Source organism: Natator depressus, chromosome 1, assembly GCF_965152275.1.
Source record: "Natator depressus isolate rNatDep1 chromosome 1, rNatDep2.hap1, whole genome shotgun sequence".
NCBI classification, from domain to species: domain Eukaryota; kingdom Metazoa; phylum Chordata; order Testudines; family Cheloniidae; genus Natator; species Natator depressus.
Genome location: NC_134234.1, coordinates 245,409,083 through 245,433,883, shown reverse-complemented (window position 1 = coordinate 245,433,883; position 24,801 = coordinate 245,409,083). Strand labels below are relative to the sequence as shown.

Genomic DNA, 24,801 nt, shown 5'->3' with positions numbered 1-24,801 from the left:
TGTTGACCCCTCATTCTTCCAATTTAGCAATTAGTAGTAGTATGAAGCACTGAACTAGCATATTTTCAACCTAAAAATACACCATTAGCAAATCAGGCAAGGGCAGGAAGCACAATGACAAGTCACTGGTTGGAGGTAGGGTACTAACTTCTTCTAGGGTGGGGTTTCTACTAGGAGACTGGGCTCAGAAGGTTAAATTCCGGCTCTGTGCTATAGGAAGACAGTCTTCCAACAAGTGGGGGGGGGGGGGTGTCAAAAGCAACAACAATACGTCAGAACGTGCTGCTCGTCTACTAAACTGGCATGCCACAAAGCAACTAAAAAAACAAACAAAAAACCCAAACTTAAAAAAAAAGAAAAAAACACCTTTGTACTGAGAAAATATTACATAAAAAGAAAAGTCATTTGTAAAGAGGAAAAGTGCTTTCCTAGGAGTATTTAGTTCAGATTTTTCAACTGTGTCCACTGATTCTAGGATGACCAACCTGAAGAGCTTAGGATCTGATTTTCAGAGGTGTTGGGTGCCTGCAGCCCCCCGGCTTTATTTGGAAACTCAGGCCCTAGATGTCTCAAATTGAACACCGAGGTAAAATCCTGGCCCAAGAAACGTCAATGGGAGTTTTGCCGGTGATTTCAGTGGGACCGTGACTTCACTTCTGAAATTAGTAGGCGAGATGTGTATATAAAAAAGGAGGGTGGGAGAAAGCTGAATGTAAACTTAAAGGGGCCCACAATCACAATTCGGTATATTTTCATGGGTAAAATATTCTTTTCAAAACTACAGTATGTTATAGAACCTTAAAGCTTTGATCCTGCAGAAGAAACCGTAGACACAAGGGTTTGCCTGCGCAGATCCAGTTGAATGACTGGGGTTTAAGGGTGCATATTTAAGTACTGAATATCTGAAGAGTCCAAAGTTAAGACTGTACAGGCAAAATTATCTTTAACCCCTTTACAATACTGTCCCTAATTATATAACATACTATTTCCCAAACTGCAATTGGAAAAAAATGCATAGTACTAGTGCTGACATTATTATTAAAATACATTTCCAAGAGAGATAATACCTTACAGTATAAGTTAACAATATACCAGAATATTATGACAATAAAAATTATTATACAATAATGGGAAAATATTGCAAGATGCTACAACTGTTTAAATGTGTTAAAAAACTATGATGTAACATTTGAGAAATGTTATATAAGACATCTTTATAGATATGCACAAAAGGAACAGCTAAAGGGACTCTGCCAGCTTGAAAAATCAATTTTCAGACATAATTGTGATTAGAGTAGATATATTTAACACTTAAGATTATTAAAACAGAGAGGAGTTAAAAACAAAACACCTCTAATATTTTCAGTTTGTTTATTGACAGCCTGAGCCTCCAAACATTTATGCCCATGCTTAATTTTATTTATGTATGTAAGTGTTTGCAGGATCAGGCTTTTAGTTGCTCTCTTGCTGAAACTATCATCATGATATCCTCAAGAAAGCAACAGAAAAACCTCATGCGTATTTTTTAAAAGATTACCAAAACTACATCAAAACAAACAAACAAATCAAGCCACACTATTTAAAGGATGTTCTGCCACAACCTGGAATATTTTAAATTAGTCAGTTAAACAGATTCAAGTTGACAGCGTCCCTTTGAGATGGCACAAGCATCCTTAACTTTTGCATTTCCTGACATTTGACATGCAGCCTTCTCATTCTATTAATGTAGTTTTGGGATGCTGAATACTCTATAAATATATATACAATAACTTTTGGTTTTATATGGCACCTTTCACACTCAAGTTAGTGCTTTGTAAAAGCACTTGGAAATGAGTTAGGGTGCTGGTAGTACTTTCCATGTTCAGTAAATATAACAGTTATTTATTGTATGAACTCAGCAATCACTCCCATACAGACTGGAACATTAGATCCTGTTTTATTAGGAGGAGGAAAGTTGGCCACAAGTCTGCTCAAAATTATTCCCTGCTCTGTTCAAAAGGCCACACAATATTTAACTCCCACCTGGACAGCCATCAGAGATATGCAGAAGGGATTTGTTTAACAAGTCATCTGACACACTACACCTTAACAACACAGCACCTCCCTTCTAGGGCAGTACAGTATCATCACTGAATAGAAGCCAAAAAGAAAAGGAGTACTAGTGGCACCTTAGAGACTAACCAATTTATTTGAGCATAAGCTTTCGTGAGCTACAGCTCACTTCATCGGATGAAGCTCACGAAAGCTTACGCTCAAATAAATTGGTTAGTCTCTAAGGTGCCACTAGTACTCCTTTTCTTTTTGCGAATACAGACTAACACAGCTGCTACTCTGAATAGAAGCCCAAATTCTTGTGTCACAGGTGGCTCGGAGTACTACCACCACTAGCCAACACTATGTATGTGAACCAAACATAAAAACTAAGTTACTTGCCAAGTCTGTAACTTTATGCCTTACAAATCTGTGTTCTAAACATACTGTTGAAAAGATAATAGTCAACAATGCCCTCTGTGGGATAAGAATCTGAAGTGTTGGGAAAATGTGTGCACAGCCTGTAAACAAAACACAGATTAGGAAATAAATGTAACAATGAAGATTAGAATGTTGAGAGAGATTTCCCTGTACTTGTGAGGAAATGAAAAGAAGTATAGTATTAAATACTTATCTGGGCACATTCCTTAGGTAGCTGATGTTAATGGAAAAGTCACTGGGTGAAATTCATCCCTGGTGTAACCCCTTTTACTTCAATAGAATTTACCACAGGGATGAATTTGGCCTTACTGTGCAAATCTTAGTCATAATCCATGTTTTATTCTCCAAACAATTTACAGTCAGGGTGTAAGTCTAACATCAGCACCAGTGGCCTACGATCAATCTACATTTTTTTAGTACTTTTTCCTACTGCCTTTAATAATCCCACGTTGCTTTGTTCTTGTGCATTTGATTTTATCAGGAGGTTTGCATTCACATGGAGAGTGTTAGTCATACTATGTTGTTATTATTTATTATTTATACTGTGTAACACATTAAGGGCTTCAAGTAGGAACCTTAATGCTGCCAACTGAGAACCAGAACTAGAATTAGAGCCAAGAGTTACCACCTAATACACATGGTATGGGTGGGGTTTTTTTTTTTGTTTGCTTGTTTTGTTTTTAAATAAAAGAGAGAATGCAATGCTGGTAAGAGATAATGGATTGGGAGGAATAGAGGAGAAACCTACTATTCACACTGTACCTCCTTGCTCTTTGGGAGGGTCCACATCCATTGATGAATGTAATTCATATTTTGTGGTCCTGCACCATCTTTGGTTTCTCTGCTTAGCCCATCAGAAAGGAGGCTAATCAGTGTTAAATGTAACAGTGCTTTTGATATAGAATTCTGTTCACTAAGGATCGATACCACTATTCCATTTTGCAGAGGCTACCAGACAGCCTTTAGCTGGTACTTCCAGTCACTATCAACATAAGTCCAAGTCAAATTAGTGACCTAGATGTGAAGGGCTCTGTTTTTTCATTGGCCAACCCTTAACCATCTAGACCTCTGGGTGGGTCATTCCTGTAGTACAGACAGTCTAACTAAATTTGTATTTGTAAATACAAAAAAACCTGCCCCTTTCCAAGGAATGTGTACTTATGCCATTTTTTGCACCAACTTTTGTGTTTTTTTCAGAAAAAGCATGCGTGTTTTGATTTTCTGTTTTGTTTCTCTGTTGATCTTGTTGATATTTTTTTAGCAGAATATGATGATAGTTCTTCACATCGTTTGAAACTTCCATCTGAAGAATCCTGAAGTTCTGCAATGCTGTTGAGCCTCAGACCTTTGATGCTGTATGCCCTCTGTATGGAAATGAACTAATATTTGGCAGGGGATAAGTAACTGGCAGCTGAACAGTTCTCATAAAAGTCATCTTCTCAGTTCATGCTTTCTCTTTCTCCCTCAAAAGGCACAAAAATGCTATCCAGTTTGCATATGCTTGTTATACAAAGACTGGATACTGCTTCCATTCAAGCCAATTGAAAAATTCCCATTAACTTTCACTGTATAGGTTCAAGCCCCTAATGCTTAGACAGAGAACTAAAGAACTATAACCCAGACAACTTAACAATATAAAACAATTATATCACAAATAAAATGGCCTTAAATCATTACAAAAGTTACATTTTCCTCAAACCAAAGTACAATTTCTCTACTGCCCAGTGACTTTGAAAGGCTGCACATTAGATCCAAGCTTTCAGAGATTTGACACTAGTAAAAGATTTAAGTTAAAAACTAAATGTTACAAACGACACATATGTGTTTTATAGTTTAAATATATCATATATAATATTTGTTCTAAATATTTATGTAGAACATTCTATTTTTAAAAAAATACTTTGCAATATTAATTTAAGAAACATCATAACTTTTCCTCTTTAATAAATTTTGTATTTATTTAAAAGAAAGAAAAGTCCACAAAGCTTTTAACTCAGTTACCATTCTTATATTTTAAGGAATGATGTTCTAAATAACCCCCTTTTAAAAATAACTTTTTACTTCTTATTTTGGGAGTGGTAAGAGGCATATTTACTGAGCCACAAGCTTTTCACTGGACCCAGGTTGAAAATAACTTTGCAGGATCATTTCTAATAAAACATTACTCTGAAATACAACTCACACATTCAAAGTGACCTTTGGAAAGCAAAAACCAAAACATTTCCCTTTCGATGGACTATGCACATCAGGGAGGGTCTTGGCAGCTGGGAAGGCAGTCAGATTGGGCCATATGTCACATAAAGGGGATTGGCCTGGAGCACATATCACTAGCTAAATAAGAATTAATTTCTCTTCTTTCCATGCCGTGCATGTCTTTCAGCACCCTCACAACAAAACAAAAATCACACACACCAATCCACTTCCTCTCCTGTCTTAATGGTGACTTTAAGGTCCAACTGTCTATGTGCTGAACCCCAACCTACTGTCTCCTGCTCCTGCAATCACCTGTGCAGTAGAAATATGAGACACTGAAAGGTCCAAACACTTGTGCAGTAGTACAGGTGACCTCAAAAGGCTGATGGAGGTGGCACATCAGGATTCACTAATAGAAACCGGTGAGTCCTGAAGTGAAGTCATCATTAAGATAAGAAAGGGAGCAGGCAGGAGGCAGCTATGGGAGAAGGAGATAGAGAGGCAGGGGTTGGATAGAATATTAGATGGAGAGAGAATGAAGCAGGGACAGAAGCCACCAGTGAAGGGGGAAGAGAGGCAATGTGCATGGGGAATGGGAGGCTGTGGAAAATGGGAAGGTGGGGGAGGAGAGAGAAGTAGCTGCATTGCCTGATTTGTTTTGCTGAAACAGGGATCAAATACCATACTTGATCGAATCAGCCAAGACATTTCTGTTAACTTCGGTTTCCACTTATGCGTCTCATAGCTTTGATTAATGCAGTCATGCAAATATCTGGTTTCTAAAAAAAAGTCTATCATTAACAATTCAGATGGATCAGCCTTTAAGTGCTAAATGGTTGTAGATTTCTTGTATTATACTTCCACTTGATGGTCACATTTCATATTCTACAACTGCTTAACTGGGTACAAAACACAGCTTAGAGAACTTACTGGGGCTGAAGGAAGGGGAATTTCAAGGATTCCACATAAAACAGTTTAATCTGGTGTCCAGACAGTTATACAGCCTGGTTTTAGAAGTTTCTTCCACAACTCCCAGGCTTGCATTTTCTGTCTTTGTTTCCTTGAGCTTTCCCTCTGACCCCAGCACCTGCTGTAATTTGATTTTTCCCCCCACCACTTTCAAGGAAGTGAGGTTCTCCTTGCATCTCTGATCTAATGTTAACAGATTAGCAATTGAATGCATCCGCTCTCTCAGGGTTTTTTTTTTTTCTTCAGTTTTTACCTCCTTCATGGAACAGCACAAGTCATTAGGGATTATATGGGTCTGGAGTAGGAAAGCTGTAAGACAAAGAAGACGCTAAATCAATATAGGGACTCAAATACAGAAACTGCAGCTTTGGAATGGGACAGTGAAATAATGTTGCCCAATCAATGGTCATTGCTGTAAGAGATGTTGGTTGTATTGATTTTATGACTATTTCTGCTATTTCAGCTGGGAATTCTTTGCAACCATTCTATGGTTGTTAAAGTAGCTGATTGGAAACAATCCTTGTAGCTTCTGTGAAGGAGTCTGGACATTTCCTCTCCACTTAATCATCTTCAAGGGGGCTGGCCTGCTAGCCAGCCCAGCCTCCCAGCCTCCCCATCTTCACTGTTTCTTTTCACAGTCGTCTGGGGTAACAGAGTATCAAGTGATAAGAGTAAAGAACAACAATTTGTCACTGTGATGGGGCAGTCTGCTTCCTTAAGGGTAGTGATGCCCCTTTCCTGATGTACAGGTTTTCCCTGAGCTGGAGAATCCCCAGAAAGGAAGAAAAAGGCAGGAGTTCCTCAGCACAGGAGAAAACCTGTCTAGGAGAGGGGGAGGCTTCTTTAGGATAAGCAGGGGTTGTTTAAGCACATGGAATTCACATGCACTGGAGGAGTGGAGCTTACCTGTTATATGCTCCATGCCCTCTACCACCTATGCTGCTCCCGCTACCTGCCTGATGCCCCTCCAAGGTCCACCAACATCCCATGCTTTTCCCTGTTATTCCACTCCAGATATTCCGCAACACACAGCCTACCTGTCCAGACAGAAATTTTCAGTTGATGGATATGTGTCAATTCATGTTGTGAAAATTGTTTGTCAGAATTGTGTGTTAAATTTTAGCCGGGGATTTCATTTGTTTTTAATATATGTTCTTCAGCGATGCATTGAATGCTGTTTGGTTTTTAATGGAAGTTTTATACTGTAATATATAGATACGAAGGTTGAGTACTGATGGGGTTAATACCACCATTAATAGTCTGTCAGTGGTAAAAAAGACTTGCTTACATTTGGTTTCCTCTAAGATGCAATCTGCTTGTCTAGCATGTAGGAATCAGGCAACTCACTGAAATACTCTACGGTTATCATTTCTGTGAGTATCTGAGAATGCTTAAGATGCAATAGACCACAGACAAAATTTCTGGTGCAATGTTCAATGATCTCTCAATGGCTTTTGATGCTGTGGATTGCTTGAAGCCGTCAGTTACACTAAAGGCTTCTGGACATGGGTATTCCTGTTCTAAAATGATATGACGACTTCTCCCTACAAAAGACAACAATTTGTTTCAGCAAATGAATACAACTCCCAGATACTCCCTAATGGGGAAGTTCTGCAGGGCTCCATCTCAGATCCATTTTTTATTTGTTTTTATAAATGAATTGTATGTTTTGTAAATATTCTAATATTCATCTATACTCAGAAGGCATTTTTATTATAAAGAGAGCTTTTATTTGATGGCATGTTGGACTTAACAAGCAGTTTGATTTTGACAAGATACAGAGAGAATTTATACCTGGGCCTTGGTCAATACCAGGCAACAGAGCAGTGTCTTGAAAAATGACACAATGTATAAGCAGGGTGGCTAAGAGTGGAAACAAGCCAAGAGGCTATGAAGTGCTACTTTCCAGCAGTCAATAATGACTGCAAGATTCTCATGCTTTTGGTTGATATTTTGTATTTTATTTTTTAAAGTGTGAATTTAGTGTTTGTGAACAGTGCTAGACTGAAAATCCATCCATTGCCTTTTGTCTGAGTATTATTATCATAGTGCCTATTTGGATTGTAAGCACTTTCGGGCAGGGCTGGGGAAGAGACTGTTTTTTTCTTCTGTATTTGTAGAGTGCCTAGTACAGTGGGGTCCTGCTCCATAACTGGAGCTCCTCAGTGCTACGATAATATCAATAATAATAAAAACAGACACAGAACAGCCCAGCAGCAGCAACACAAGCTTCCCCATGCTGCACCATCTTTTGGGTAATAGGATAGATCAGTCTCCACTTGGATTCAGCCTCTGGTCTTTCTCCTACACCAGTTGTGATCATGGTTATTGACATGAACACGAGCCTGCAGAGAATATCAACTCACTTCATGCAGATTGCTGAACAGCCCTCAGATGCTAATAGCTTTTGGTCACTATTGACCCAAGCTAGATTTGTCGTGGCAACAGAAAAGGTTCTATGGCCCATTACCAATCTCTCTGAACCATCCCATGTCCCTGTTTCATTTAGGGAACTATGGCAGCCTTAATGTTGAATTTCTTGGCAGTTGGTTTGTGTGCCATTGATTATTTAAGCAGTCTTCAGTATGATGTTAACTTTTTCAGTTCACATTAGCTACATGTAATTCAACTACTGCCCTTAAAGAATTGAGACTTATTTCCAGAGACCGCTTCTGCCTTTTTTGGTAAGTGGTGCACTTAGGTGAAGAAATATCCATTCAGGCACATCCCATCTTTGTTTATACATGTTCTTGGTAATGCTTTTAAAAATGTAACCTATGATTCAATCTGCTGAAAACAAAATAAGTCCTCAGGTCAGCAGTGTACTTAAATACATTTTTAAGTTGATCCCTTTTCACTAAATGCTTAAAATTAAGCACTTGGTTAAGTGCTTTGCTGAACTGGGGCCTAATATGCATTAGCCTATGCTGAATCAGGTATACAAAGATTCTCCATTGACTAAAAGCTAAGGTCCTCACTAAGTATTTACTTAGGCCCAGCTTCACAAAGGGATTTAGGAGTCACAACACCTAACTTTTAGGTGCCTAGAAAAATCGCTGGAACAATAATGGAATCCACAAAACCTGATTTAGGTGCCTAGGCTCCCTATACAAGGAATAGGGAGATAGACACATTAAAATATAATCCACAAAAGCCAGCACACTAGGTGGGGAGCTGCCTAAACTAGCCAATGAGAGATGCCAACCAGAGGGTTGTGTCCTTAGCCCCACCCCTCTCAGTGTTAAGTACCTAAGTCAGGGCTGCAGGGAGACAGATATCTACCTCAGTGCTATGAGCTGGGTTAAACTTTATTATGGGTTGAGCTAAAACATGGTTGAAACTCATGTGTGAATGTGCCCTTCACTTAAGATAGCTGTAGAGTGCAGTTAAGGGGCCACATCTAAAACAAGGCATAATGGAGTCTGCCCAGAAACTAGCACCATTTGGGCAGAGGGTTTCTCTGTGGATTGTTCTGACCAGTTGGGTGTCTGCAGGTATGGGGAAAAAAGTACGGGTGGGCAAACAGACAAAAAACTGGCAGAGACTTAGAGGCAATGAAAAAAAAACCAAGCAGGAGCCTATAAACACAGCATGACCTTGGGAGAAGCCCAGACAGAGCTCTGGGGTCTGGTGCTGGCTAAAGAGGCTTGGGGCCGTAAGCAAAGCAGCTATCCCTTGTTCTTGGTTTCTCCTGCATTTGGACAAGCAGGACTTTAAATAAACAATAGCATCAAAAAATACCAGACTTCATCAATTTCTACTCCCATGTGGAGCACCCCAAGACCCCCTAACTCTGATTAGCTGCTTGGGTTGAAAAAGGACAATATGTGCTTGTGATCTACAGCTGAGAACCCTCTCATGGAGTCAGGTGTCTAAGCCATTTTTTGTGAGAATAGGTGATGTAGTTGGAGTTGGAAGCAGTGCCTCCCTTATAACTTGGTTGTCCAGTGGTTAGAGATCTCACCTGTGTTAGGGCAGACCCAGGTTCTAGTCCCCCTGTGCCGGATGGGAAGAAAGGATTTAAACAGGGGTCTTCCACCTCTCAGGAGGCTGCTTTAACTACTGGGGTCTGGGTGATTCTGATAGGGGTTGAGAAGAATCTCTCCTGTTGATGCTCCTCCGCTTTGGAGAAATACCTAAATAGACATGGTGCCAGAGAGTGAAAGAATGACTCTATAGCCTGTGATTGGGGAACAGAGGGGGGAAGTAGGAGACCCAGGATCCAGCCCCCCTGCTCCAATGAGTCTGTACTTCATTATGTACAGTGGAACAGCTTCAAGAGGCAAGACAGAGGGAGACTTTTACGCCCACATCATAATATCCAATAGCTCAGTGGTTAGGGCACTCATGAGAGGTGTGAGACCCCTGTTCTCTCCCCAGCAGCCAGAGGGAGGAATTGAACTGCGGTCTCCCACATCTTGGGTGAGTGCTGTAAGCAGTGGGCTAAAAGTTATAGGGGATACACCTCCTCCTCAATTCTGAATGGGGCTCAAGCCAGTAGGCAGCCTCCGAGCACACCTGCCAGCTCAGGCCCCATAGGCAAAATAGATCTTCTCCCAGTTCATGGATCACACTGGGGCTTAGGTGGGACAGGAGACAAGCATCCAGATGCCTAGATTTCAGAGTAGCAGCCATGTTAGTCTGCATCCGCAAAAAGAACAGGAGTACTTGTGGCACCTTAGAGACTAACAAATTTATTTGAGCATAAGCTTTTGTGGGCTACAGCCCACTTCATCAGATGCATAGAATGGAACATATAGTAAGAAGATATATATATACATATACAGAGAACATGAAAAGGTAGAAGTAGCCATACCAACTGTAAAAGGCTAATTAATTAAGATGAGCGATTATCAGCAGGAGAAAAAAACATTTGTAGTGATAATCAAGATGGCCCATTTAGACAGTTGGCAAGAAGGTGTGAGGATACTTAACATGGGGAAATAGAGTCAAATATGTGTAATGCCTAGAGTGAGGCACTCTACACATGGCTGGAGGCAGAAAAGTAGGCACCTAGGGAACTTTTAGTGAATGTTTAGGGGCCACACGAATTTGGGCACCTACAGAGTTAGGCAGCAGCTGAAAGTGAGTTTTGCGGATCACAGTCGCACCTAAAGCTGGGGTTTAGGTCCCTGCATCCCTTTATGAATCTGGACCTCAGTTCTTATGCAGGTATTAGTCTAAATTAAATCAGTGGGTCATACTGGGTGCTCAGCATTAAAAAAATAAAATAAAAAAATCAGGCCACTTCTTTAATTGCTTGAATATAAAGCCTAACTTAAGTCACCCACTTCTGAAATCTTGGCCCGAGCAACCCTATCAATCTGTATCCAGGCAAGAATTGTAATGAAACACTAGGTTCCTTTTATGTTTACTTTTACCTTTGCTGCAAAAGAAGTGTTGCAGCTGTGTCAAGTTTCTTCGTTTTTTCCAGACTGAATGCATTCTGCTTCTGATACTGCTAAAAGGTCTATGTACTGAAAAAGCCCAGAAGACAAGCAACATAGGAGAATGGGGCATACCCACTGAACTCCATCAAATATTTACAAATGGGTTTAAGAGCAGTGGGATGAAGTAAAGAACTTTCAGATTTAGACAAAACACCATAATGGATATAAGCCCCTCCCCCATTTCTTATCCCTTGGAGAGGTTTATTTTCATAGACTCATAGCAGCTAGAGATGCTAGCACATCTCCCCTCCCCCACAGCATAGACTTGTTCCCTACACTGTATTTTACAAAGCTTTGTCCAGTCTAGCTTTGAATGAATGGCTCAAGCAAAGGAGGTGTAATCTACTTCTTTTAGGAGCCCAATCCACAGTCCACTACATAACCACCTTGGAAAGTTTCCCCCACTATTCAGCCTAAATTATCCTTCTCAATTTCATTAAACAGTTAATACTTGTAGAGTACTAAGATTCAGCAGTGGCAGCAGAATCAGCAACCCGTTAGTCCTATTTATATCCCCTTAGACAATTCTAAACAATCCCTCAGCTGCATTGATGTTTAGAAGCTTCAAATATTTGTAAACAATTATGTCTCTATTTAGTTAGCATTTAACCACATGGCTCGTTTTATTCTATGATCATAAATTAATCCCCAACACAGATTGGTTTTGAAGGGGGCAAGAAAGTGCACAGGGAGCAGGAAATGAGATATCAGGCTGTGCAACCTTTACACCTCCTCTTCCACCAAGCTGATCTGTCCCCGAAAGGTCAGTCTTAAGGCTCTGGCCCAAGATGTACCTACCTAGTCTAATTCTGGCCTAATATAAAAACTACAAAGGTTATGTAAACCATTTGTTTTAATTTACTCCTCCATTCTTACTAAGTCTTGTTTTTAATTAGACCCTTGAGTCTAAGGCTGTTATAAAGGAATTTCATGCAAGTAGTTTTGGAGACATGAAACAGCCTCCAACCCCTAGAAGATGTTGCACAGGAAGAGTGCCTGCCCTTACACTCAGGATTCTCAGTCAAGAGGGCACAGGCCAAACCTTCTCTTTACTGCCTAAAAAGAAGGGCATATTTTTTACCTCAGGGTAACTAACACACAAGCTAGCCTGAGGTACAAACACAGTGAAGACAAGGCTTTAATTTACCACAAGGTAAACTACGTGAGGTCAACCCTCTACCCGTGCCTGGGTTTGATCTTGCCTAATTTATCTCATGGTAAAAAAGTGCTTTGTTTTCACGTGTTTTCATGTTGGGATTGCTCACAAGTAATAGCTGCCTGGAGGACTTTTTTTTTTTTTAATACCTTTTTTTAGTAGGGAAGACAAGGTTTCAGAGATGTTCTCTGATAAGCTGCGCTGCTTGGAGGGCTCCAATCCAAGAGCTGTACAAGAAGTGTCCAATGACCATACACGGGAATAGAATTCTGAGGCTAAAGTGACATTCCCTCCACATTTTGTGTTAAAAAAAAAAGTATGCAAAAAACTGTCTTAACTCAAATCACTAAGGGAATGTATGTTTACACTTAAAAGTTGCAGATACATTTACCATTTAAAACAAAATGTTTGAAAATCACCTCCCTCCGTCCCCACTTACCAATTAAGTCCAGAGTGAGCAGCTACTGGAAGGGAACATCTCGAACACCTAAAGCAGAACAGTGAATGCAGAGTGCCATACAGCTTGTTTCAGGTGTTACTGGTGTCATCAACTCTTGTGTGAAAAGAATTACTCTGAAATCAGGTTTTGAAGTATATTTTCCATTGTACATTGTGGATTTGCTCCCGTTACAGCCACCATAGCCAGCCATTGGCAGAGGTGCACAAGTGCAGGCCCTAGTGTAGACAGGCAAAGCTGCTATTTGCACAAGTAGGAGCTTACCTCTGCTTTGAGTGGGACATACTCTACCAGTGCAGGTAGCATCTTAACTTCAAAACACTTCTATGGGGTAGGTAAACATTCCAATTTATAGATGGGAAAACTGACGCACAGTGACACAGAGTAAACAGCAACTCACTGGCGGAACTAGGGACATATTCCAGATCTCCAGCTACCCAATTCTGCACTCAAACTAGTAGAACAGAATACACTCCCCCCTCCCCGAAGCCAGGTGAATTATTTTAAATTTAACATTAATCATGAATGATGCACATGCCTAGGGTGTGAAAAAAGTTATACTTGTTCTTTCCCCCCCTCTACTATCACTGTCATAGTAATATACAAGTTATTAATAATCAATTTGCCCCACATTTTCAGTAAGTGGTGCTAGTCATGGCTACATTCACAATAGTATTTATTTTAACTTCTTCACTGTTTCCAAAAGAAACCTGCATTTATTAAACTATAATAGAATAGGAGGCTGCATGATATGTAAAGATAGACAACACTGGATCCTATAAGGTAGGGCTGTGCAAGGTCAATTATTTTGCTCAAAGAAAGTCCTCAGTGTGTCTCTGTCAAAGGGGATACTTGCCCTGTTGTGCCTTCTTCTGGCCAAATATGGTTTGGCAGCACCCTGCCTCAATTTCTCCTTCACTCAGGACCCCTTAAAAAGTCCACATAGGCCGGATATTCAAAACATTCCCCCCCTCTGATTTGTTAAGTCCTACATGAAGTCTTTCAAAAGAAAACTCAAACATATGAAGTCTTCACCCTGGTTTCAGCTGGGCTCTGTCCCTCCTCCCTGAGGATCTTTCCTTCCTTTAAGTTCATTTCATTCACTCCCATCTAAAGCTAGACACTGCTCTTCCTCCCTGAGGGTCTGTCTCTCAGCACCTCTTACCTAGTTTGGCCTTCCCTACAAGCTCTCCTAGCTGGTGCTTTTCCCCTGCTGACTCAGCAGCCTTCTTACTAGCTGCAGTTTCAACAGGCATCTGCCAGCCACCTGCAGCTGTCTCCTGCCTCCCAAGGCCCAGTTGCTTTCCCGTAAACCCTATTGAGCAGCAGGTAGTCAGTCCAGGTGCACTGGATCCTGCTCCCTTTTAGAGGGGCAAGTCACCCTGTTACTCTCTCATTATGATACAAACAAGTAAGTTTTAAAGAGCCTCATGAACCCTATTTTAGAACATTGCTACCCTTAAAAATACTGCCTTAACTCAAGGTTGCTGTTACTGTCATAATATACAAATGCATTCAAAAGATCAAGGCTGGATTTTCAGATATAGAGAAACATATTTCTTTATACTTTGTAATGTTTTGCTAGATCTCAATGTCACACTTCCTCTGACAGTCATGCCTCACTTGAAATAAACCGTGACACTGACCCTCTTACCTTGTGATATAAATTGCCCAAGATACCTCGATAAACCTGTTCAGGATACAGATGAAAGCTGACATTTGGCTTGCAGGTCCTTATTTAAAGGTCAACTGAGTTTGTCACCATCAAGAGTTGGAGCATAGGTGTAACATTATTTCAGGTGCACTCAGCCTCCATGTCATCTAAATATCAAAGTAAGGCAATTCCACTGTAAAAACAACTGTAGATCTAAAGTCTAAGGTTATACAAGGGGGAAGCACATTGTAATAAAAAAACCTGCAGCATCCAGTCGCATACCCTGGCTCAGCTTACTCCGCCTCACAGGGTGGCTGCAGGCCTAAAAAATGCAAAGTAGACATTCTGGCTCAGGCTGGAGCCCAGTTTTTGAGACCCACTCCCTCACAGGGTTTTAGAGGCCAGGCACCTGAGTCCAAACATCTCCACTGCAATTTTTAGCCCCAAAAGCCCTTGTCAGCTGATCTGGGCCAGCTGTGGCCGAGTCACAGTTCTTATATTGCAGTGTAGAGAATCTTAGAATCTCTCTTTCTCAGCTCTCCATCTGTAAAATGAGGATAGTTACACTTCCCTACCGAATGGGGGCATTGTGAGGATAAATGTATTAATCATTATGAGGTACTCTGATACTACAGTAAAGAGGACCATATAAATATTTCAGATAGATAAAGCCCCTTTACGATAAGAGAGATGGGGCTGCTGGGAGGTGATTTCTGGGGGAAATCTATGCCTTTGAAACTCACTGCCCTGCAGTTTCAGTTCATAGCCTAAGTTTATTATTCAGGGCAAGCTGCAAGAACCATCTCTTCTCTCTGCCCTGCAAGGAGTTGGGAATGGGGGTGATTGAGAGGAGGGTAGTGGTTGTTTGTGTGTAAGTGCTGGAGTTGGTTTATTATTTTTTAGACATTTGCCAAAGGTGGCCAGAATTTGTGATGGGTGCTCATTTGTATACTGTAGTATGAATTGGAAAAAATATTACATAATTTATTAGTGGAGATTTTTAAATGCTCAAAAGTCTAGAAACAAAGTTAAAGTCTCCTCTCCAACTGTATCTCAGCACTCTAAACACACATACAGTGAGTGAGTGAGAGAGAGAGAGAGAGAAAACCTAGTTGATTACTGTTTGCCAGGGAAGACACCATAAAATAAGGATTAACTAACATAAGATACATAGAAAATCTCATGTACTGGAATACTAAACACTAGAGCTGCACAAGGAGTGGATGGTAAGCTCCAGAAGCCATATTTTTGAATTTGGATTGTCTATATAAAACCTCATCCCTAACATGACCATGAATGCATAGACCCACACACGAATTTCTACTGGGTATCTCCAGTTGGAGCATACCTATCAAGTTACCCCCATTCTCAAGTTCATGTGGTATAGATACACAGAGAAGAGTACACCCCCCTGATGATTTTTACATTCAGCGTGTGTCTGTATGTTCCAGGGTATGCAGAAGATGTTTATTTCATTAGGTGCCTCTGGAGTTTGAAGGCTTGCTACGTACTACATTCTCCCCCATCATGCACACAAGCCTTTTAACTTAGCCCTCTCCTGCTAATTCACTTGCCACATCCAGGAAGGCAGCCAAGGGAGTACTGTTAGCAGTACATTGTGCAAGTGGGGAAAGAGCTGTGCCTATAGGCTTGGAAGAGAAGGCATCAGCATTAAAGTGGGAAGAGGGCCAGAAAGGTACACCTAAAACACAGGGAGCAGGAGGAACAGATGTGGATGTATCTTCTGTTGCTGCACCCACGTAAAGGGAACGAACAGACAGGAAGACAGACAAAAGAAGGGTAAGGAGACACATAGTTGTGAATATGGATAACGCTGCAGGAGCCTAGATATAAAGGTACCCCCAATATCAATGAACTTGAGTTAATTTCCTTCTGGAATAATACATACATGTCCTTACAGACAAACAAACATCCTTGTCTGATCTCCTTTTGGAGTAACACATATTTAACAATAATTCATTTGGTAGGGACCAGAACTTGGAAGCAATTTAGAATCCTCACACCACAACTTCTATCATCTCTAGATCTAATTACACACAGTACAATGAGAATGCTGTGGGCAGGGAGGAGACCAGAAGTGCCCTCCAGTGCATAATGCAAATGAACTGTTTCTAGCATTAAATAAAAGCAACCACCAAGGTAAAGGGTAGGGTGGGTAAAGCTGCATGCATTATAAATTGATGTTCCAGGTTACACAGTAGCAGAAGGCATCATTCTTACTGAGTCTGAACCAAACAGTACGGGGATCAATACAAAGAGGTAAAACATACTTAATGAATGAAAGAAGATAGAACATGTAGTATTTTGTCGAAAGTGAAAAGCCAAAGAAATAAGGACTGAAAGCAGCAGATGTGAATACCAAAAATGTAGACTGGTTTTTTATTGCTGACTCAGGTAGAAAAGGGGTCCAATAGCAATTGAAACCCAAATAATCATCATCATGGGTGCTGGAACATACTGAATGATTCCCATACATACAGTCACTGGTGGAAAAAAAAAAAAAATCATCCCCCAGAAACCTGAGTGCTCAAAGAGGCCTAATAAAAACAGAGTTCAATTCAGAGTTTAATATCTGACAGACTGCTTACACCCCTTCCCCACTGCAGCCAGGAACTCAGCTGCATGCAAAGCCACCTCTGGCTGGGAAGAAAGGGATAGGGTTGCTTTTACTCTGACATTTCCAAAGTAGTCTGTTGCATTTCCAAAGTAGCTCTATTTCTTCTTGGTAGCTCTCTTTCCTTCTCCTTTCTTGGGTTTTCCTTTACCACGGAGCTTTTTCAGCCGTCTCATCTCTTCCTTAAAATCTTGATGTTCATCTCTGGATGGAGGAAAGAGAGGGAAGAGGGTTAAATTTAACTTCTTCCAAAAGAACAAGAGTGCAGTGGGTTCTGGCGGCCAATACTTCCCACTCAGAATGGTAGATTCCCACCTCGAAGATTGGAGAGATGTACATTAAACAAGATGAGAACTAAACTAAATATTATACAATAAGTACACTATCCTAGTGTGTTTTACATCAAGAGGAAAACAAAACAATAACATCATGATATTTTGCATTACAGCAGCACCTTCCATTCAAGAATCTCAAAGTACTTAACAGAAATTAAGGAATGAAGCCTATCACCAACATGTGAGATAGTGTTATTCTATTTTAAAAGGTGGGGGAAACCAAGACTTAGAAGTGAAGGGACTTGCTCAGAGTCACACCAAGTCTGTGGCAGAATGAGAAACAGGATTCAGATTTCCTGGCTTGCAGTTTTGTTGTTTATCCAATGTTCTCCAACCCCCACACCCATACCTATTCCCAGGCAAGTCTGATGGTTGTCCAGATGTGTTAGAGAATGAAGCCGATATTGAATCTCATTACATTTACTGTTAGCAATAACATTGCAAACACTCACGGAATAATTTGAAATATTTTCTTTGACACTTATGAAATTAACAACATTGCCTTTATCAGTAACAAATGATATATATTTCATTCAGTATATTTATTGATCCATTGTGCTCAAATGGGAAGTAAAATACAAAATCAAAATGTCCCCCCTTCCAATCAGAAGTCTCGTCTTGTGTTGTAATGCCATGCAGAGACTCAAGTTTGGGTCATTAGCTCCTGAGGAGAGAGGCAGGGCAGGCTGCAGTTATACCTGTCATTGCTCTCAATTGATTTCACTGATGGGTTCTGGAGGAACCTATATCCACCAGTGGGATCTTTATTATTTATTTGTATTATCACAGTGCCTAGGAGCCCTAGTCATGAAGCAGGACCCCCCTGCGCTAGGTGCCGTAAAAAAGCAGTAAAAAGTGAACAGGAGTGGGGAAGGACAGGATAGGACATCCTGGAGAACCCTTTAAATAAATTCCACTCCATCTGCCACCCAAATGTAACTTAGCAGTGCAAAGTGTGGGAAAATGGGTAGTAGCACCTCAAGCTGGTCTGAGGCTGCTTCCCTGCTATTTTTAATACTTCCAGAAAAGCTGATGAATTATTCCCAGGCCCACTTGATCTCTAGACCTGTGTCTAACGTCTACTGCCTGCCACAACATTTGTTTCTGAATAGCATGCCTGAGCCACTGCAGGCCTCTCTGAGCATACGGAAGAAACAAGACACTTCAACGAGCACAGTTTATAGTTTGGAGTTTTGTGCCAAGAGGAAGTTACTCTAGGAAGTGTTGTTCTTACAATAGTGCAGGCAACACCTGGATGCTCACTATACCATATTAGAAATAGAAAAAAATTCTACCTACTAAAGAAACTCCTATAAATTCCATGCCATTTGGCCAGAGAAAGGGCTGTATTTAACTGCCTCAAAGAACATCTACAGGTAAATCGGTTCAGTGTTTTCTTATTCAAAATTGTAATACTCATTTAGAGGCTTGAATATAAATGTTTCTAGTCAGTTGTGTCCACCTATATTTGGAAAACAATTTTCCTTCATTTTGGATGGTTTGAAGATGACCTAGTTTTTTAAAACCCAAAGAAAAATCAACCACCACGAAATTTCAAGGTAGGTGCTGAAGTAGCCAGCGTAAGAGTATTTTAGCAGTTGGTGTGTTAACATGCTATAAATCTTTTGCAGCTCCTTGAAAGAACAGCACACCGCATAATTGTTGTTTTAGCTTCTGTTCTGCAGACAGACATCACACTCATCATTCATCAGATTTGCAAAGCACTGTCTTCTTAATGGATAAGGCCCCTGCCCCAAACAGCTAAAACAAGGGTTCTCAAACTTTTATTGCACCACGACCCCCTTCTGATAACAAAAATTATCACACAAACCTGGGGGAAGGGAGACTACGACAAAGCCTGAGCCCACCTGAGCCCTGCCGCCTCTGGGGGGGAGGAGAGAGGGGGCAAAGCCAAAAGCCCAGGGTGAAACCTGTGCTCAGGTTTCAGTTTTGGGCCCGGGCCGCCCCAGCAAGTCTAATGTCAGCCCTGGCAACCCCATTAAAACAGGGTCGTGATCCACTTTGGAGTCCCGACCCACGGTTTGAGAACCGCTGAGCTAGAAAAAGCATGTCCCACATTGACATGTGATTGCTTAACTACACCCATTGGTCTATGAACTCTTGCCCACAAAAAAGGTTCAGTGCATCCAAATAGGAAAAACTACATGAACAACCAGCTCGCATTTTACTCTGTTCTTCCCACACCAAGCACAGCAAAAAAGTGCTTCTTCTATTCGGACTGTCTGTCTTCTGATCTGCACCATTTTAATAGTGCTGCTGCTGTTTTAACACAACCCTAATAGAATCCACGACTCCTTGTTGCCCAGTCCATTCCCCCACCCCCCACATTACACACATGGATCACCTGTAGAGGCCAAAGAAGCGGAGTTTCTTCATGAGGGCGAAGTAGGTGTTGTGAGGGGGATACCAATCGTAGACCTCCTTCTGTTTGGCGAGGGGCTGCTCGCTGAACAGCTTCACTACTTTCATGGACTTATTGTCTGTTGGCCTGACAACTTCTCCAAATATCCGGGCACTCAGGCGGGCCATCCGCAAGGCATAATTGGAAAGAGCAGACATCTCTGGGCAAAGAATGGACACGCACACATATACACACTTCCCTACAGAAGGAAGAGGAAAAACTGCAGCTCTTTGAGATGTTCCAGGATCCCAAGCATTTGCCAGTATGATCCTTCTTCCACCCTCAAATCACACTTGTAATTCACACAGGATGAGGGCATCATGCTTGAGGCTGCATTTCTCACTGCAACACAGCTAATGCCAATGTCATTGGCATAACCGTAAAACACATTAGGTATCACTTTTAGCACATCTGAGGTTTGTCATCCCAGCTCTATGTAAAATTAGTCTAATTCCTAATCCTGTACACAGTTCTCCATATAGAGACATCACTTAATTTGGTAGTTTCTGCAGAGAAGCCAGGGATTAAATGGCATGAAGACTCAGGCCAAGATCCTCAAAAGGTTTTTAGGCACCCAGTTCCCACTGATGGATTCATACCTCCATTTCTTTCTCCCATTCCTCATTTCTTTGGATTTCATGCACGTCCTCCACCATGATGTTGTTTTCTGTCCGTTTTCTCGCATATCTGTCCTTTTGTTTAAAGCACCTCCCCACCTCTCTCCTCCAACTATTTCTTTTGGAAGCAAAGGAAAAGGAAAATCCAAATTTTCCACTTCTGCCTTCTCTTTTCCAAGAGAGCCAACATGTCAGCAAACTTCCCTCCAACCAAGGAGACTCCCTCCAGAGTCCCTCACTTCTGCTCCTTCAGACAGCCAAATGGAATCTCTAGAATATAAGATGCTCTCAGAGTGATACTCCAAACTTTTAGCCATTACTGCTAGACCACAAGAGCACTTCTCTCTCCCCACCCTAATGATCCCTTTGATGTTTTTCTTCAGCTCTCTTCACATTTTTCCTTCCCCATTTCTTTCCTCATCTTCCTCTCTATTTAAATTTGTTCTTCCCCACAGAATAGCTCTCAAGCTGCTACTGTCCACTTAATGAACCTGACAATCCTTGTTAGTTTCACTCTACTTGCTGGGATCAATGGGGAAGCAGCTACACAAGATGAGACAAATGAAAGAGGGAGAGAAGGAAAAGATGAACCCTTTTGTCTTGCCTTCAGCAGCAGACTGCCCTCCGATACTCCTGTTTATAGCTGTCAAACCTACGGAAATAGGAATAGCACATACATAGAAGAGGATTAAATCCACTTTTCTCTATTATCGCAGTCAGCTCCACTGGGGACACATTGTATATGAGGCACAGAGGTACAATCCTCTGCTTGGGATATTCCTGGCAGTGGAGTTTCAAGCAATTTTTGTCATATAGGGTTAGTGAACAAGATCATACGGGATTCCTATGACTCTGTAATGACTTCAAACCCCTTGTGCTGCCCATATCATGCCTGTCTGGTGAATAGGTGATGGTTTAAATCTCTAGAGCTGTCCACCTTCTTTCATGAGCACTAGATTGACTTTAAAGTTTAAAGTGCTTGTTTTCTTTTAAAAAGCATTTCACAACTGCATCCAGAAACCAACAACAGAATCAAGATGAGCATAAAATATTCAAGAGATGGATAAAGGCAACAGGGAAGACAATGTGTAGGACAGAGCCAAGCAGATTTAACTAAATTAATAGGGAACATTTTGTTTAATAACATTATCTTGAAGTAAATATTACCCCACGTGGGCTTCTACATAGCGGACGAGCTGGTGCACAATCACCTCCTTAGATTTGCTCCCACTGGCGCTCAATAGCAAGATGAAACAGGGGGAGGAAATGAATTCAGCACCCAGAGAATAATGAAGAGTTCTGGGTCAAAAGAAAATATGAGAAGAACTACAATGGGAGGGCAAGCAAAGGGTCAGAGGCTTTAAGGCAAAGCAGTGTCCTAATGTGAAAAGAGAACAGCTTTGGAACGGCTGCAGTCCAGCATCTCAGTTTATCACAACCATGGGCTACACATGGTAGAGTTCTTAAAGCTCTCCTGTGCTACAGTGGCTCTCGTTCTCCAGCAGCTAGAGAACATCACACAGCCATGCTGAATCACAGCACTGGCCCTTTCTAAACAGATATCCTGAAGTCCTGCATTTGTAGGCCAGACCTAAAAAGGAGCGTGGGATTGATTATTATTTTGCATTGGCCACCACCTTCACAGATACCAATGCATTCTGCTGTGCCACAACCAACCCTCTCCAGTCTCCCTTTTCCACTGTGCCAGGAGAGATGAAACCACTCTTAGCTCCTAGATGATGAAAGACAGCAGAATGGTGATGGGCTTTTAATTTAATAGTCCCTGTTGGGATCTTCTAAATAGCCTAATCCAAGATTGGAGTCCTTAGCTAATCCTATCTAATCTAAGAATACCACAGAGATTAAACGAGTAAAAGTTGAAAACTCCCACAAGTGTCTGAAGAGCTATCCAAACTGGTCTCCTTGGTGACCTGAGTTTCCGTGAGAAGCAGATGGAAAGTCTGAGCCTAGTAGGTGAAAGACTACTGATACCGCACGATGCCCCCACCCCAAGCAGTTCTGTGCCCTGCCCCGTCTGCAGATGCTGCCCCTGCAACTCCCATTGGCCGCAGTTCCTGACCAATGGGAGCTCCGGGGGCAGCGTGAGGAGCCCCCAGGCTGCCCTTATGCATAGGAGCCAGAGGAGGGACATGCCACTGCTTCCAGGAGCTGCTGCTTCCAGGAGCTGTGCGGAGCGGCCCCTGACCCAGCTCCCCACAGGGAGCTCGAGGGCTGGATTAAATTGGCTGGTGAGCCGGCCCGCTGGCCATAGTTCGCCCACCTGTGAGCTAGTAGCACTAGGGGCTGGGCCACATTTCTGCATGACAGTGATGTTATCAAACTGACTGTTAGCAGTTTAACACTGAATGCTGTTTTCTGACAGGTTGTTTGCCCTGACCTTATCCCACTCCTTCACTGTCCTTCCCACTCCTTTTCCTCATGACTGCCACTCTTTCCCTCTCCTTTGCTCCTATTAACTCCTCCCCCATATTGCCTCTCCCCCTTCCTCCACTCTGGCCCCCCCATAGTACGGTCTTTAAAAAGACCTGCAGACCACAGGATTAGTTCTCCCTTATTAATAAAATTTTTAACCTGACAGTGTGTTTAGAGATAGGCAACAATGCAAAGAGAAGGTCAGAAGCAGAAGAGAGCGATCCCCATCAACAATAGCCACCTGTCTCCTTCCAACAGCTTCTGATAAAATGTGAATTCTTAATGTTACATTGCTGTCCATTCAAAGGGCCCTACATTATTTTCAAGTGCTTTCCCTGAAGAGGAAGGACACTAGCATTCTACATAGGAGGCACAGTTTAGATTTTGACAAGCAAAAATAAAGGGGTTGGGTTACAGTACCAAATTAAAACAAAAGTATTCCCATTAGTTTTATTTTTAAAAAGTCAACGAAATTATATTTATTTAAATTTAAACAGTGAAACATTTCATCTCATTGCCGCATCTAGAACTCACAAGACCCTGATGGATGCCATGGCGAGCATCAATTGCAAAAGCCTACAGTACCCATGGTGGGGACATCGCAACACGTCTCTGTGGCTGGGAACCCCTGGTACAGTTCAGGGCCAATACATTCACCCCCTACACTACGCTGTTCGTTATAGCGAGGTACAGCCGCTATCCCTCACACCACACAGACAAGCTTCTCCTCCATCCCACCCACCAGGCACAGAAGCCCCCTGCACAGCAGCAGCACTCCTTCCCACATCAGAGCACACAGGGGCCCCCTCCCACAATATACACACACACACACACACACACAAGCCCCTCCCATCGACCACCCCTCCCCCCCAGGTACCCCTCCCGCAATATATACACGCACGAGCCCCTCCCCCCCAGTACCCCTCCCCCCAACACACGCAGTAGCACCCCCCCCCTTGCGCACAGTCTCCTGGGCTCCCCGCTTTCCCCTTAACCAGGCCTCACAGACACCCGCCCCCCACTCTGGCCTCACCTCTCCGCCCTGCCCGTCATGCAGCCGCCACTCCACCGGAAGCGTCCCTCCCGCTCAACTCTCCGGGCTGCAACGGGGAAACCATCGAGCGGCGGTTCCCTGTAACCACCCCAACGCAAGCGGACTGAGTGAGCCGTGCGCATGCGCGCTATGAACGCCGCCCGCACGAAGCCCTTCTTCTTTGTGTGGGTGACGTCAGGGTAGGGTGGTTGTTGCCGTGCCAAGGGCGGGGGCGGGGCGCTCCGTCCCCGCGCGTGCGCGCCTGCTGCTGGATCACCTCCTCTTCTTGGGCGGGCGGCGGCTGGTTCTCACCGTCTGATGGGGTGTCCCGGCACGGGGTTCCCTGGGAGAGGGGCGGCGGGCAGGGGGCACGCGCCCGGGGAGAGCTCTGCTAGGCAGCCGTTGCCTGCGCCTTAGGGCAGGCAGGGGGTGTTCAGTCAGCCCCCCAGGGGCTAAGGGGACGGATGGCGCGCCCCGTCTGCGGCGCCCTCGAGGCATTCATTTGGAAGGGGGCTCTTTGCACGCTGCTCAGCAGCCCTTCCCCCCGCAGGGAGCTTTGCGCCACGGCATCTACCTACCACCCTAAAAGCTGATTCCTGAATGTCAGTAGATGCCGCGTATCTTCTGCCACTATTTTAAATAAGTGAATTACCTGCTTGGAACAACCACCTTATTAAAAGGGATAATGAATGAGCAAATGTATGGCACAGAACAATCCGACGCTGGCAAGGCACAGACTAGATGGCCTAACAGGTGCTTTCCATTTCCAGTTTCCCTTTCAGTGTTAGTTGGCCTAAAAATGTGCCTGTTGTAAAGGTTCTATTTCCATTTAAGTGTGTATGTAGTGTAATCACTGTGGTGTCTGATTCCCTAAAATAATCCTGCTTGGTTTCAAGCTAAGGGACATCTAATGCCTTAGGCTAACGTTAGATCTGCTACACTATAAAAGCTGCAGTAACTTATGACTCAGGCAAG

General features: G+C 42.5%; 1 protein-coding gene across 2 annotated transcripts; it reads right to left on the bottom strand.

The window, feature by feature from the left end:
- Positions 1–16,741: 16,741 nt before the first annotated feature.
- MRPS33 (mitochondrial ribosomal protein S33) lies at positions 16,742–23,984 on the bottom strand. Of its 2 annotated transcripts, none has more exons than XM_074949633.1 (3): positions 23,827–23,975; positions 19,687–19,903; positions 16,742–17,190 (listed from the first exon to the last, which is right to left on the bottom strand). In XM_074949633.1, exons 2-3 carry the CDS (start codon positions 19,899–19,901, stop codon positions 17,085–17,087), a joined length of 321 nt encoding a protein of 106 aa, XP_074805734.1. In that variant the 5' UTR covers positions 19,902–19,903; positions 23,827–23,975; the 3' UTR covers positions 16,742–17,084. The 2 variants fall into 2 exon arrangements, with proteins under 2 accessions (XP_074805734.1, XP_074805723.1); XM_074949622.1 differs by having other exon boundaries at positions 16,746–17,190; positions 19,687–19,942; positions 23,827–23,984.
- Between the last annotated feature and the right edge of the window lie 817 nt (positions 23,985–24,801).